General features: G+C 40.7%; 1 protein-coding gene across 5 annotated transcripts in view; it reads left to right on the top strand.

The window, feature by feature from the left end:
* The window catches only part of LOC120536009 (transcription termination factor 1-like), a 43,351-nt gene extending 28,554 nt beyond the window's left edge, over positions 1-14,797 (top strand). For all 5 annotated transcript variants that reach the window (XM_039764291.1, XM_039764289.1, XM_039764292.1 and 2 more), the window contains 7 exons: positions 154-232; positions 3,140-3,267; positions 3,369-3,609; positions 3,730-3,819; positions 7,791-7,856; positions 11,181-11,266; positions 14,479-14,797. In XM_039764291.1, the coding sequence (XP_039620225.1) occupies positions 154-232; positions 3,140-3,267; positions 3,369-3,609; positions 3,730-3,819; positions 7,791-7,856; positions 11,181-11,266; positions 14,479-14,642 (854 nt within the window). In that variant the 3' untranslated portion in view covers positions 14,643-14,797. The remainder of the gene's footprint in view (positions 1-153; positions 233-3,139; positions 3,268-3,368; positions 3,610-3,729; positions 3,820-7,790; positions 7,857-11,180; positions 11,267-14,478) is intronic.
* The last annotated feature ends 1,460 nt before the right edge of the window (positions 14,798-16,257 follow it).

Below are 16,257 nucleotides of genomic sequence, written 5' to 3'. Positions count from 1 at the left end.
GCCAGCTAGTCAGTCAGGAGTACCCCATGTAGACATAGCTGTGGTCCGCACTCTAAAGACAGCCATGGGAGTTATATGTTTGCTTTTTGACTGCAGTCATAATAGAGATTTCTATTTATTTTTTTAATTTGTGTATGTGTTCTCTATTTACAGGTGAAGGAATTCCACGATCATCACAAGTTATTTATGATCGTGGAAGAAAAATGTTTGACAGTCTGAGCTACAAGGGCAAGTATGTATTCCCTGTTTCAAAACCAATACTTCACAGACAAAACACAGCAAGTTCCTAGTATTAGTATACAGTATATATATTTTTTTTGCATTGTTTTATGTGTTTTGCTAAACACACAGTTTGTTCATTAGCTCCAGAATACTTGTGTTACAAGCATTAGCAAAATGAAAGACTCACAAGATCACCTAATTTCAGGCAAACTGAGTGAAACGTGACGGAGGCTGTTATAGTGAGATATATATGGTTTGGCACTGCCTCTTAAGTACAGGTTGGTTTGATTAAACGTGAAGCTGAAACTAGGGAATCCATTCCCGGACGGGTTTATCTATTCCCGGGAATTCGGGAATCCCGCATGTCATTCCCAAGGGATAACACAGTTCCCGGGCATCTCACATGTGAACGGTTTTAGAACGACCAACACTTATTTTTAATAAAAGTACTGCAATATGTTAACACCAATAAAAGACTAACCTTATCTACAAGCAGCTCATGCTGTCATATAAGTACATGTATCTAGTTAGTTGCGGTAATAAGAGCGTAGAAAGTGCAACGTGTCAAGCGTGCGGTCGTCCAGGTGAGGGTGCACCTTCATGCAGAGTACGCTAGCCGCTGAGAAAGCACGCTCTGCCTCCACTAAGGTGGGCAGCCCAGTTATCAGATACTGATATACTTATTCTAAACAACGCCTGCGCTTTCCGTTCCGCTGAAACACCGCCATTTCAGCTTTTACTGATGCATCCAGTTTCTTGTCATCATTCTGTGATGGCAAGTTTCTTGGTACAGCTAATGCAGATGCAACAGACTGACACATTGCAATTTCAAGTTGCTGTTCAAAGCTGTTGTCTGACAGACATCAATGAAGTCTGCCCCGTCCCTGCATTCGTGAGCTGCAGAGTGCGGACTCCTCCCAGTCCACTGTGCTCAGTCTTAGTGGGAGCCGGGAGACTGACTGCTGCTGGTCTGTTGTTGACTGAATTAATCGGCAACACATTGCACCGTGTGCCACAAAAAACCGTGCCACTTAATTATTTTCAACTATAACTCTGTTATTTCTTGATTGATTTTTACACTTTTACACGCTATATATGCGAGCTTGGCCGTCCCCGGTTTCCTGGGAATTGTAGCAGTTTCATTTCTGGGAATGAAAAATGTCCCGGGCTCCCGATTACTGGATTGGATTCCCAAGCTGGAACCTCTCTGATATGACACACATCTCCTTGATCGGGAAAGCAAGCATTTGAAATTTGGCTGAGACCTCTCCACTGTAACAACATCCCCTTCCCTCGCTGGGCACAGATTAGCAGGGACAAATCTATGATTTTACCAGGACAAGCAAGCATTGGGAATTTGGCGTCTCCATCATGCTAGAGGACGGCTCTTCCAAGATCCACTGCTGTATTTTTCCTGGTTTCTGAATCAGAATAATTAAAAATTTGTATCGACATCTCCGACGCTTGTTCTCACATCCACATCTCATAAGAGCTGCAGTAATTACAACCTTCTTCCCCCAAGTAGTATTTGAGTATATCATGACATCTGGTTCAACATAATGGTTAAGTGTGTGCCTTGCGGGTCCCAGTGCAGTTCGGTTTGAAAGCAAGCCTGTGGATGCAGTGTTTCACATATGAGATAGTTTCACAATTTGTGGTATTAATCTGAGGATGTTCTCCCTAAATTGAGTTTGCACTTCTCTTGTGGTCCCTCATGGAGCAGCATACATGTTGTGTAATGGCAGCTTTCAACTGCAACCCAGTTAAGGGTTTAAATTACCAAACAAATGGAGTACTCACTGTGACATCTGCTTGTGTTAACCCGGGTTCCCTAAACCAGAATGTGCATGGCATTTTCGAAACCAGTTTTCTGTGAATAACCAGGTTATTAAGGAGAGAATTCATATGCCATTATCTTGTTTCTGTACACAAAACATGATAAAACATTTAAAATAAAGATGTTTCTTTACAGCATAACAAGCAAATGAGATTTGGGCAACTCTTAATGATTAGTTAGTCAAGTGAACAAGAATAATTAGACTGGTTCTCGGGTAGTGACTTATTCACAAATCAAATGAACAAAAACCTTTAGAGACTCATGATTCAGGCATTTCTGCACATGCACTTTAGCATCTACCAGTATCAGCAAAATAAGATGCTGAGGATGCACATGCGCTTTAGCACTCCTTTTGAGCACTTCTGAATCGTTCCATTTATGCTCAGGACAAGTTGATATCTTGCGGTTCACTGAAAAGAGTCGTTCAAAAAGAAAGAATCGTTTGCAAATTGTTTATTGTCCTGTACCTGCCTGTCGGCTTTTCTCCTAGCCTCTTTCCTAAACTCCTTTTAAGTATACACAATTAAGCAAAACTGCCCCATCAAGCCTCCGTCCTGCATACAAGCGGTAGCTGCAGCCCCGGTGACTATTGACCCCAGGTCACCTATTGCCACGTACCCAGGCGCCCACTGAAATTAAATGGGTTGCGGCCCCATTCGTTAACCAGAGCCGCCCAAGGGACACTACACTACACTGTGCTAGCAGCGAAACTACCCCCCCTCCAGCCACCGCTTGCAGCGTCCCCAGGCTGAAGATGACGGAGCGGCAGTTACTTAGGAGCCTGTGTCGCGTCCCCGTTCATAAGTCATATGTTGGATGTCCATAACTCGGGGACTACCTGTAGTCTTGGTTACACAGTTTTTATTCTCTTAAAAGTTACATTTTATTATTATTTAATGAACAAAACAAAAAAAAACTAATTCCCATTGCACATGCATTTGAATTTTTTTACTTTTTGCTTTGTATTTTAGATTGCTATATTTTATTATGCTGTACAGCTCTTTGGTTTGACCTTTGTTATTTGAAGATGCTGTAAAATAAGTTGACAATGACATTGAAACTACTTCTGTTTTCTGTTAGGTTCACTAAACAGGAGACTGACGATTTGGTGAGATATCATAATCTTCATGGGAACAACTGGTCCAAAATAGCACCCCTTATTGGCCGCAGTGAGCATTCTTTGAATCGGAAGTGGTCAAGGATTAAAAGTATGTCAAAGAATTAAATTAAGAACTATGGCGGTCATAGACAGCAGTAGTCCAAATGGTATATTTTTAATGGAGAAGATGTACTTTGTTTCCCTATACAGAACACAGGTCAGGTCAATGGAATTATTCAGAAAGGCAGTGTCTGATAAAGGCTGTGAAGAGCCAACTAACAAATAAACTGAATGAAAGCAGTGTGGAAGACAAAGGGCAAGAGCAGATGGCTTCTTTAAAACAAAACAAACTGAACAGTATAAACCGGGAAGACCTGTATCGTAATATTTCATGGGAAAACGTGGCTAGTAAGGTGAAGACTCGAACATCCCTCCAGTGCAGAAACAAGTGGTAAGGACTTAGATCTTTGTTCATCCCTTTATATTCAAGTTCATCTATGCCTGTGTTAAGTAGTTGTACCAGATTTGTAATTAATATGCCACTAACACAAGCGTGTCTTTGTGTTTCTAGGTTGAGCCTATTACGATTTAAAATGACCAAGGAGAGAGATGTATGTTATGGGATCAGAGGCGTCCAGGCCAGAATAAACATCATTCAGATGTATGTGCTTAAAATCTATATTTATAAAAGTCTATGCATGTATGTGCGTGCGTGTGTGTGTGTGTGTGTGTATGTGTGTGTGTGTGTCTCTGTCTTCCAGCATCACTTCTGAACGGCTGGAGCGATTTTCATGAAACTTGGTACACATGCTTCTCATTGGTCGATTAAAAATACTGTAGTGAGAAATCAACCCTAACCCACCCCCTTCTGGGTAGAGGTGGGGTGATCATGTGGTCTTCTTTGCATGGTATCATCCAGTAGACACTTGTTCGCCCTCTGGTGGTCGTTCCTGGAGGTGACTGACAGCATTCTTTATGTTTGAGCGCCACCGCACCCCTGTTGCTTTTGAAATTAAATAGAGTTGGCCGGTTTTGAGCATCAACTGGATGATAACATACATACAAGACCGCAAGACAAGCACATTAGTGAGTCTTCGTTGTTTGTTAATTTATTTTTATTTTTAAAGTTGTGTTTTCTTTTATTGTATTTTTCTCAAAAAAAAAATATATTTTCCTTCCATACATATTGTGTCTTTAGTTATTAGTTTAATTACATCTTTCTTTCACAAAGTACACTATCATACAACCATTAATAATAATAATAATAATAATACATTTTGTTTATATAACACCATTTCCATGCTCATAGTGCTTCACAGAAATTCAAAATGAACAACAGGGAAAAAGTTGAATAAAAGATCAACTGCACAATATTGGATACATAATATCAGCATAAAACACTAAATAAATTATATATATACTGGAAAGGCAGAGTTTTGAAATAGAATAAGAGACAATAAACTAGAATAAAATACAAACATACAAATACTACATAAAAACCCTGAACAAATAACATAATTTCTGATAGAAACACAAATTATCCTGAGGCAATAAACTGAGAGAGAGAGTGTGAGAATGTCAGGGGATATTCAATGCCTCCCCAAATAAGAGTTTAAAGTTTATGTTTTAAAACAGTTGATTGAGTCAGCTAATTTCGTTCATTTATAACGGTCATTCCAGAGGTCTGGACACTATAGAACTAAAGGCTCTGTCACCCATAGTGCACAGGGTAGTTTGGGGTCAGTTGCCAGTATTGGTGGACCTTAGTGGGCGAGCATAGTGATGGAGAAGGTTAATGATGTAGTTGGTTTCTTTGTAGGTTAGTAATAGAATTTTATAATTAGTCCTGTAAGACAAAGGGAGCCAGTGAAAGCAGAGCAGGATGGGTGTTATGTGGTCGCTGTTGCAGGTCTGTGTAAGGACAGTCACAGCAGAATTAGGAAAACAACTGGAACTGATATAATAGATTAGAAGAGGAGGCATCTGCCAATCGGTCGGCAAAGTGAATGGATTGGACATCGTTTGGAAAGGCACACGTGTACCTTTGCGTAGAAGGTTCCACAATTTACAATGCATGTGAGGACAAAAAACAAGTCCAAGGAACTACTTGTTGATAAAATTTTCATACAAATAAATGTGTATAATATATATGTGTGTGTATATATAATATATATATATATATATATATATATATATATATATATATATACATACACACACTCACCTAAAGGATTATTAGGAACACCTGTTCAATTTCTCATTAATGTAATTATCTAATCAACCAATCACATGGCAGTTGCTTCAATGCATTTAGGGGTGTGGTCCTGGTCAAGACAATCTCCTGAACTCCAAACTGAATGTCAGAATGGCAAAGAAAGGTGATTTAAGCAATTTTGAGCGTGACATGGTTGTTGGTGGCAGACGGGCCGGTCTGAGTATTTCACAATCTGCTCAGCTACTGGGATTTTCACGCACAACCATTTCTAGTGTTTACAAAGAATGGTGTGAAAAGAGAAAAACATCCAGTATGCGGCAGTCCTGTGGGCGAAAATGCCTTGTTGATGCTAGAGGTCAGAGGAGAATGAATGGGCTGACTGATTCAAGCTGATAGAAGAGCAACTTTGACTGAAATAACCACTCGTTACAACCGAGGTATGCAGCAAAGCATTTGTGAAGCCACAACACGCACAACCTTGAGGCGGATGGGCTACAACAGCAGAAGACCCACCGGGTACCACTCATCTCCACTACAAATAGGAAAAAGAGGCTACAATTTGCACAAGCTCACCAAAATTGGACAGTTGAAGACTGGAAAAATGTCGCCTGGTCTGATGAGTCTCGATTTCTGTTGAGACATTCAAATGGTAGAGTCAGAATTTGGCGTAAACAGAATGAGAACATGGATCCATCATGCCTTGTTACCACTGTGCAGGCTGGTGGTGGTGGTGTAATGGTGTGGGGGATGTATTCTTGGCACACTTTAGGCCCCTTAGTGCCAATTGGGCATCATTTAAATGCCACGGGCTACCTGACCATTGTTTCTGACCATGTCCATCCCTTCATGACCACCATGTACCCATCCTCTGATGGCTACTTCCAGCAGGATAATGCACCATGTCACAAAGCTCGAATCATTTCAAATTGCTTTCTTGAACATGACAATGAGTTCACTGTACGATAATGGCCCCACAGTCACCAGATCTCAACCCAATAGAGCATCTTTGGCATGTGGTGGAACGGGAGCTTCGTGCCCTGGATGTGCATTCCACAAATCTCCATCAACTGCAAGATGCTATCCTATCAATATGGGCCAACATTTCTAAAGAATGCTTTCAGCAACTTGTTGAATCAATGCCACGTAGAATTAAGGCAGTTCTGAAGGCGAAAGGGGGTCAAACATCGTATTAGTATGGTGTTCCTAATAATCCTTTAGGCGAGTGTGTGTGTGTGTGTGTGTATGTATGTGTATATATATATATATATATATATATATATATATATATATATATATATATATATATATATATATATATATATATATGTGTGTGTGTAAAATGGTACATATGACAAATAAAAAGTAGGCCCTGAAGTGGGGGGATGAATTTCTTACGAAAATAAATAAAAGCATTATAAGGTACAAATCTCTCTCTTAATAAAAAAAGGGGTTGGCAAACAGGGAGCAAAGCCCCCTAGTGATAGTAAATATAAATCTGAAATATATATCCCTCTGGGTGCAAATGACAAACATAAATCCTGCCTGTTGGATTCAGTTTCTGGCCCATTTTTCTACCTTGAGGTACCTTTTTCCATCTCATCCTTTTCACTCCCTCATTCAGCTTTTCTCCTCTTTCTGGCTTGTCCTCCTCCTGTGTTACTCTTGGTGCCATGGGACCACTGAACTCAAATTACAACTGATGTATGACCAGTGTCCAAATGTCAGAAATGAGTTGGGTTAATCCCTGTGATTGTCCTGTCAGAGTTTCATCTAGCAGCCTTGGCTGTTCCTGCAATCCCAGACCCTAGCCTTCTATTAAAGGACCAAGCAGTATCACCCCCATACCCTCCCCACAACCCCCCGAGGAGCCTGTTCATCCTAGTATAGGGCAGGAAGACAAATATTGGATAATAGTCCTCCCTTTTTCTACCTAACATTACGTGAGGCTGCTGGTATAGTTCCCATCATGACTCACTGCCCTAAGAGTAACTATCTCCTTGCTGTATACAACGTATTTGGGGCATAGTGCCCTGATTCACAGTGGGCATTTGTCTATGTAACATCCTAACTTGGCCTGCACTTTGACAGTGTCATAACAATTATGGACCCTGCCAGGCAGCCTTTACGATATATATAATAATAAAATATATATGAGAAAGTGAGTCAGATTGTTTTTATGTGATTGCATAAAATATATATTTTGAATATGAAATTGCTGGTATATATAATACGAAATACATTTTACCCTTGGGACTGTTGGCTTTGCATAACAATGAAAAAGAAAAAGTTTACTATTATAATGTTTTTCATTTCACTGTCTTTGCTTTCTTCTTGTTGAATACCCGTGACTTGGTTTGTGCTTTTCATTGTGTCTTTTGTCAATGGTGAACTCCTTTTTTTATGTGTTGTTTTTGCAGATTGTATGAAAAGAATTTGAAAGATCACTCTGAAATTAACTGGGAGGAACTTGCAGATGCGATTGGGTATGGGCACTTTTTTTTTTTTTTACCCATGTTAATAGATCTGGCCTAGCACCGTTTTATTTTCAGAAGACTTTGTTAAACTGATTTCTCCACTACTTTGAATATAAGCAGGTATTTTTGATCAAGGCGTAGCTAAGGCTCTCTAATTAGTTATCACTGGGTCATCTTTATGTGTGCAGTATTGGGTGATCCATGAAGTCACATTATACAAGTTTTCCAGCAATTTTCAGTTGCAGACTTCATTTATATCATCTTAGCGAGTCAGAGGCAGTTGCGCCTCCCTTATGTAACAAACAATTAGGTATTCTGACATCCTCAGTGACTCAATCCAGCTATTCGCGACTTGCCCATCTTATTTTGTCTTAAGTCATGGGTATGGGCTCTGCATATGGAAGAGCCAGCAAACACTGAGCGCTCACATAGAAGTACAATACAGTAGAGTCTCGCTTATCCAACATAAACGGGCCGGCCGAACGTCGGATAAGTGAAAATGTTGGATAATGGCAGGTGTTAAGAAAAAACCTATTAAACGTCAAACTTTGTTATAATTTTACACATTACGAACCTAATAATCATGTTTTACAACAAAACAGAATAAATTAACTGAAAAAATGAACTTACAGAATTGTCTGACGTTAAATATTGTATGTACTGTACTTAAGTTCAGTCCTGTGATGATTTAAAGACATTTTTGATCGTAGTCTGCTTTCCTGACAAGTGCCGTTTCTTCGCTGTGAAGTCTCGTCGTCTTTGCAGCATCATTATGTCGATTCCTGTAGCTTCTTCTTGTTGCTCAATGTAATTAATTGCAGTTTCTAGCCTTAACTCCGTTACTAAATAGTCAACATCTATATGAGCGTATACTGCTTACTAAAGCATTGTGACAGCGTGTGTGTGTTTGTGCTGTGACGTGCGAGTCCCTGTCTTACTCCCGAAAACTCGAAGCTGAGTCTCATTACTTTTAGCAACACCAGCTTTATTAAGCTTGAAATAGCAACAGCACGGTTATTTATTTTAGCGGCATCTGCCATTCTCCTGTACACAGACATAGCAGTCAGGCAGGGTCGTGGGGGAAAGTAATACTGAGCCCAGCGGATTTATAATGTCCCTTGTTCATTGTATCGCCCATCAACGGCAGGCGCTTATAGCATGTCCGCAATCTTTTCGGATTGGCTTTTACATCGAACTGCTACAGCGCTGGGAGACTGCGATTGCAGCTTTGGGACGCTCTTCCGCGTGTCGTCCCGTTGGGTGGAATCCCACAAGAGTTTAGAAACTCACTCACACCAGCCATGATTCTTTTCAAAGGTAAAGTGCAGGTTAATTTGCTTTATGTATTTTTACTTTATATTTTGTATTAATAATTTTTATATGAATCGTTTTGGGTTGTGGAACAAATCATCTGAGTTTCCATTATTTCTTATGGGGAAATTTGCATTGATATACTGTACGAGTGCTTTGGACTGCAAGCACATTTCCAGAACGAAATATGCTCGTAAACCGAGTTTCCACTGTAATTAGCTGCGGCAGAGTCGGGAGCAACAAAAAATAGACTGCGCTCACGCTCGCAACTTGCAGTTCTTGTTGCTGATTGAGGCGTATATTTTTTTTTTTGTTTTGCGGTAGGACGTCGGATAATACGGAATGTTGGATAAGCGATGGTAGGATAAGCGAAACTCTACTGTATATATAATGCAGTGGCGAGGAATAACACAGTAACACTGGTAACACATTCTCAGGTAAAATTTAAGTACAGTGGAACCTTAGTTTGCAAGCATAATTCATTCCGGAAATGTGCTTGTAATCCAAAGCACTCGTATATCAAAGCAAATTTCCCCATAAGAAATAATGGAAACTCGGATAAACCCACAAATATTTATATAAAAATGATTAATACAAAATCTTCACTCTAACTAACGGAAGCCCTGCTATCTGTTGGCTCGCTCACTGGAATCTTTTTCTTTTTTTGCGACTTAACAAGGTAACCTATTCAATGACAGTTGCTTTTGCCTGAAGAGTCACTACACTTGGACACAAAATAAAAAAAAATGCTTTACGCATTTCTAAACTCTTTTGGGATCCAATAACGGGACAACACACGGAAAAGCATCCCGAAGTAAGCAACCGCAGGCTCCCAGCGCTGTAGCAGTTCGCCGTAAAAGAAAATCAGAAAAGATCGCGGTCAAGCTATATAAGTGCCTGCCGTCGATGGGTGATGCAAGGAACATTACAAATGCAAGAGCACAGTATTACTTAGCCATTAACCCGGTCACGACCCTGCCAGATTGCTGTGTCTCTGTATAGGAGAGCGGTAGATCCCACTACAATAAATAACCGCGCTGTTCCTGTTTCATGCTGAATAAAGCTGGTTTTGCTAAAGTACTGAGACCCAGCCTTGTGTTTTGGGGTGCTTGACAGGGACTCGCATGTTACAGCGCACACACACACACACACACGGTCACCATGCTATAGTAAACAGTATACACTCATATGGATGTTGACTATATGAGTGAGGCATGCCAACTGAGCATATGAACATGGGAGACTCTTACCCACAATCCCCATGTGGCGCTCGGCGGACAAAGCGTATACGTACTACTCATATTGCAAGACCTCGCTCATTTATCAAGTTAAAATTTATAAAATATTTTTGCTCGTCTTGCAAAACACTCGCAGACCAAGTTACTCACAATCCAATACACAATTACCACATCTAAAGATACAGACTTGTTAAAACACAAAGAACACAAAAAAGAAACGGATTAACATAAATGTAAACCACCAATATTTGTCCATTAATTAATTGATAAGCTATGGCCAGTTGACAACGGAGAAGAAATTTGCAAAAGGGAAAGTCAAAGACAAAGTCAGACACAGTCACAGTCTTAGAGCCACCTTGGCCAACTAGCTGCCTACCTCCTCTTGGGCAGAGTTCTATAGTGAAGTCTGTGCCGGGCTGTACAATCTGATGAGAGAATCTTTCCATTCACAGTAAAATGGTAAAAAGGGGGTATGGGAGGTAAAATTTTCATTGAATGTGCCAAACCCATAAACCATCACACGAGCACTCGATCTGTCAGGCAGCATGTTATTAAGCATCAAGAAAGGGACGCACTTGAGATAGTTTAGAAACCTGAAACTGTGCTGGAAATTCTTCAGAGAGTCACGTAATTTGAGATGCCTAGTCGTGTAATGTGACATGCTCCTGCGCCGAGATCAGCAACTACAACGGTAGATAATCAGTCTTCTATATCAGTGCATGTGGTGATCAGACATTCAAAATGCAAGTGAGTAAAGCTTTAGGTCTCTCTTCATTTCCTCTAGAGATGTGCCCCCTTCGTATGTACAAAACAAATTTAGCCGCCTGAAGACCACTAAAGTTCCAGACTATTCAAAGAAGACTTTTCCCGGTGAGTTTCACACAATATCTAGAATTATTTTTTTATTCTGTGAGGGGTTTTTTTTTTGTTTGTCTTTTGGCTTATTTATTATTTTCATGTCCTCCACGTTATGCAGTTTCACCAAACTGGCGATATCAAACTCGACCTGCCATGTACATCTCCGAGGACCTCTCCTGGTCAGATAAAACCACATTACTGGCCAAGAAAGCTTAAACCCGCCTTTACTTCCTACGCAAACTGAAGGGAGCACAAGTTCCACCTTCCACCATGTACTCTTTCTACCGGGGCACAATCGAGAGCATCCTCACTAGCTTGCATCCCTGTGTGTGTATGGAGGCTGCACTGCCTCCAGTAGGAAGTCCCTGCAACGCATAGTGGATGCAGCCAGTAAGATCATTGGTGCCCCACTGCCCTCCCTTAAGGACAGTTTCCACACCCGCCTTACCCATAGAGCCATTAGCATTGCTGGGGACTCTTCCCACCCCTTACATTCCCTCTTCAGCCCCCTGCCCTCAGGGATAAGGTAGCGGAGCCTCCGGGCCTGCTCCACAAGACAGTCAAAACAGCTTCATCCACCAAGCTGTCAGGATGCTGAACTCTGTCCACTATCTTCCCCCCTTGCCCCCTGCCCCTGGACCGTAACAAGAGTCATTATCTGCCAAGTACCTTACTTCAGCTGGTATTATATTAAGACTCAGTATTACATCTGCTGCTGTCTTGTCTTTTTGTACATCTCATAAGCTACTCTATAATGCACTTTCTCACTTTTTACTGTAAGTGTCTTTTGCATTACTGATATTGCACATTGCAAGTTCTAATTTTATATATCTTGTATGTTATATTTACAGTATATACTTTTTTATATTTTATATATACTACGAAGATGAGAGAGAAACAGTATTTTGATTCTTCTGTATGTTCTGTACATATAGTAAATTGACATCCATCCATCATCCAACCCGCTATATCCTAATTGACAATAAAAGGCCATTTGATTTAATGTGTATTCACAACAAGCCTACCAATAAATGTTTGATTTTTGCCCCTTCTGTGTATCAAGATGCTGAGCTACGAAAAGATTTCTGCTTAATAACTAAGGACCTACATTCAGTTCATAGCACATTCATTTGTGCTCACATGAATTTTCTCCAGGCACTCCAGTTTCATCCCATGGCTGCCACCTCATCATATGGTTTTTAACCCAGTAGTAATGGGAAGTTCGGATCATTTTACCGACTCGGACCTTTGAGTCTCGTTCAGCAAAATGAACGAATCATTTTTCGAGTCATTTCGTTCAATTCTGTTTCCGGCTCAGACTGCATAGGTTAAAGCTTATGGGGCTGTCACGTGATGAACGAACGACTCGAAAAACCCGAAGACTCGAAACAAGTGAATCAATTCCAATACAGAAACTACTGTATAGGAAGTTGCGCAAATGCGCATGTGCGACTGAACGAATCACTCCCATGAGACGACTCGTTCTTCCCGAGTCACATTAATGATTCGTTCAAAATGAACGAATCGTTCAAGAACGACCCATCACTATAACCCAGTAATTTGAATATTTAAAAAAAAAAAATGGAAAAGTAACAGATGCTTTTCCCAAGATCAGGTCCTTTGGTATGATGCAAAAGCATGACTATCCCCCAGGTTTCTTTCATAAAAATATCTGTCTGACCTCCTCCTTGTTGCCATTCCCTCCCGCACCCTTAGATCCTCTTCCTCCATCCACTTGACTGTCCCCTTCACCAGTCTTACCATTATGGGGAGAGGAGCATTCAGTTGCTCTGCTCCGGAACTCATTACCATCCGAGCTTAGAAATATCGATTCATTTTCACTTTTCAAATCTAAACTTAAAACTCATCTGTTTGAGACTGCTTTTTCTCTTTGATTACAATTGCTCTGTCTAATTTTAACTTTTTTTATATTTCTTTGTATTTTTATTTTTGTTTATAATGTGATTCTTATCTATTTTTTGGTGTCTTTGAGTATTTAGAAAGGTGCCTATGAATAAATAAAATGTATTATTTATTATTAAGAAAAAAATACTTTAATCGGATCAGTATATGTGAAATTGGAAATTTTAATACATTATATGACAATTTACATTTAGTCGGAGGCAAAGTCGGTATATATCCTGCATGCAAGACATCTGTAAGCAAACTGCAAGGAAGACAGATTCCCAAAAAATAATTTAAAGACTCCAAGATCAGGTCAGGTTAAGGAGCATGCACTGCTACAGCACATTACTGCACCCACCAGATGGTGAAACAACCCCGCAGGCAGACACGTGGTCCAGTCCAACCCTCTGGAAATGACCCTCTATCTGCTGCAGCCAGGAGTTAATGTGGGCATCCCCTTGGCCTGGTCCAGCCGCTTGGGTCCGTAATAATGAGGGTCCTATGAGCCGGACCACCCTCGGGGAATCACGCCACATGGCTGTAGTGCCGTAACTGACCCTCCCTCACGATGCAGGTAATGTGCCTCATTTGAGACTCTGTCACACAAAGTCATACCAGCGGTACCCAAGTATTCTCTGAAGAGACACGGTGCCAAAGGAGTCCGGTGTTCATGTCAGTTCACTGGATAGCATCCATGTCTCACAACTATATAGCTAGACAGAAACTCTAAAGACATGGACCTTCATCCTTTTGCAAAGATATCCACGGTGCCACACACCCCTTTCCAGTGACCTCATGACCCCTCCAAGCTGACTACACAAAACATTTGCAAGGCAGTGATTTTTGCCAAACGGGGATGTTGCCAAGTACTCACTTAGTAGGGTGTCTAAACTTTTTCAAATGCCACATTTACTGTTTTTGCTTTTCTTTTTAGTTCATCAAGTAAACTGTAACTGTACATAAACTAACATTAGGAAAAGATGTCATTTAACCTGGGGTGTCCAAACGTTTGTTTGAAACTTTATACCAATAGACTTGATTTGAAATGTATACACTTACAAAAAGGTGAGCATCACCCAGTGATCGTTCCCATTGCCACTGTGCAGAAAACAAATCACTCAAAAGTTCAAGTTTCCCACCTGCTATATGTCAAGTATGATCTAAAAAGCTTGCAGTTTCCAACGGAGTACAGGGTCTCCATACTTGTTATCCATATGTGTGTAGGGTCTGTCAGCAGAACTGAAATGTCAACCTTTTTAATGAGTTGCGCTAACCCAGGCTCACATCCTGATGTCTGTTTTGTTTGTTTTGGTGTTCAGAGGTTATCAACCACCTTTATGCTCATACCCTTCCATACCTGGAGAACAAACTGCAGAAACTGGAGAATCGTTATGGTCCAAAGCACCAAGAGCAGCACAAGAGAACGCTTAGCTACACGCTGTGTGAGATTTTTCCCAATAGTGATGATGAAGACAGTACGTAAGAGGAAAACTGTGCCAATGAGCTGTGGTGTATGTCTTCAAGACAAACGAAAAGTATTTTAACATGTAAGGTATTTTGTAAATGTGTTAACTGTTGGTATAATTTTTGTAAATGTCTGAATTTCAGATGAAGCTCAAGAGGAGCCATAATATTTTACCCTTTTTTCATATTGGAAGATTTTTTTTTTTTTAGTCCTTATTTCAAAAAAACACAGTAAGTTGTTTATTGCAAAAACAAAAATGTCAAGAAAAACGAGCTGTTTTTTTGTGAAATGTTACTATGTAACTATTTGTCTCTCTATTATATAAAAAAATCTTGGGTCGAGACGTGATTTTCTCGGAGACACTTGAACGTCCTGCGAGACAAGGAGGACAGCTGCTGTGCAGGCTTTTCAATGTTCGAAGTGCACTGTGACAAACAGATCACGCAGCACGGCACAAGCAGCAGCTGCAAGCCAGCTGATTGAGCATAGAGGAAGTACAAAAAAGTATTTGTTTTCCATTGTATCACCGTTTAAGAGGGGCTTTCTGAGGAGCGACCGCATCTCCTTACTGTGCGTTCAGCCCTTCTCTTGACAACGCGAGAGGCAGAGATGCGAAGTGGCTGGCGCAAAGCCCCCTAGTCTTGAAGATAAAAGTCAGTCATTTTCCAACCCACTATATCCTAACACTGGGTCACAGGGGTCTGCTGGAGCCAATCCCATCCAACACATGGCACATGGCAAGAACAAACCCTGGGCAGGGCACACACACAATTTAGGATCGCCAATGCACTTAACCTCATGTCTTTGGACTGTGGGAGGAAACCCATACAGACACGGGGAGAACATGCGAACCCCGCTGTCCTTACTGTGAGGCAGCAGCGTTACCACTGCACCACCATGCCGCCCCAAGATAAAAGTCTTGTGGGGTTTTTTTTTGGTTTTTTTTTTTCATATACGATTCCATCAATATGTCTGTTTTTCTACAATTTCATTTTTACATTTTAAAGCTCAAGAGATATAAAGCTTACCCTAGCAGCAATCAGTGTAAGGTAGGAACAAACCTTCAAAGGAATGCCAGTCCATCACTGAACACAAACACACACACACACACATGGTGGGCCGCTGTAGGGTTTAAAATGAATCCATCATGCCTGTCTTTGAAAAAGAAAGGAAACTGGGGAAAACGCAGGAAGAATATACACAACTCCATGCAAGTGGTGATCAGCCCAGGAATCAAACCTGTAAAACAGCAGATTGCCATGAAATAAATGAACCTCCTTGGCATTAACCCCAAGTGCAGTACAGGCTTGGAATGCAATGTTAAAACGTCAAACCCCAAGTCATTCTGTCAGCCTGTTCTGATGAGATTTACGACGTTAAGCCCAAATAACACTCAGGTCAGTATTTTACTGCCATGCTGTGGATATTCTAACATCCAAAATCCTTCAATGCATTCTTCCATACTATGAGAACCCCTTAGTATTCATGTGTGGAGCAGAGCCTTCAGCAAACAAAAAAAAAACCACAATGTAAACAAAAAACTGTAAAGTCAGTATTAGAATAAACTGAAATTGAACCATTAGTTGAATCAAATTCTAGTGATGGCAAAGTGAACTGGTCATCAGACATTTGA

This window comes from Polypterus senegalus, chromosome 9, assembly GCF_016835505.1.
Source record: "Polypterus senegalus isolate Bchr_013 chromosome 9, ASM1683550v1, whole genome shotgun sequence".
NCBI lineage: Eukaryota > Metazoa > Chordata > Cladistia > Polypteriformes > Polypteridae > Polypterus > Polypterus senegalus.
Note: the sequence above shows the minus strand (reverse complement) of the source record. Positions and strands in the feature narration are given on the sequence as shown.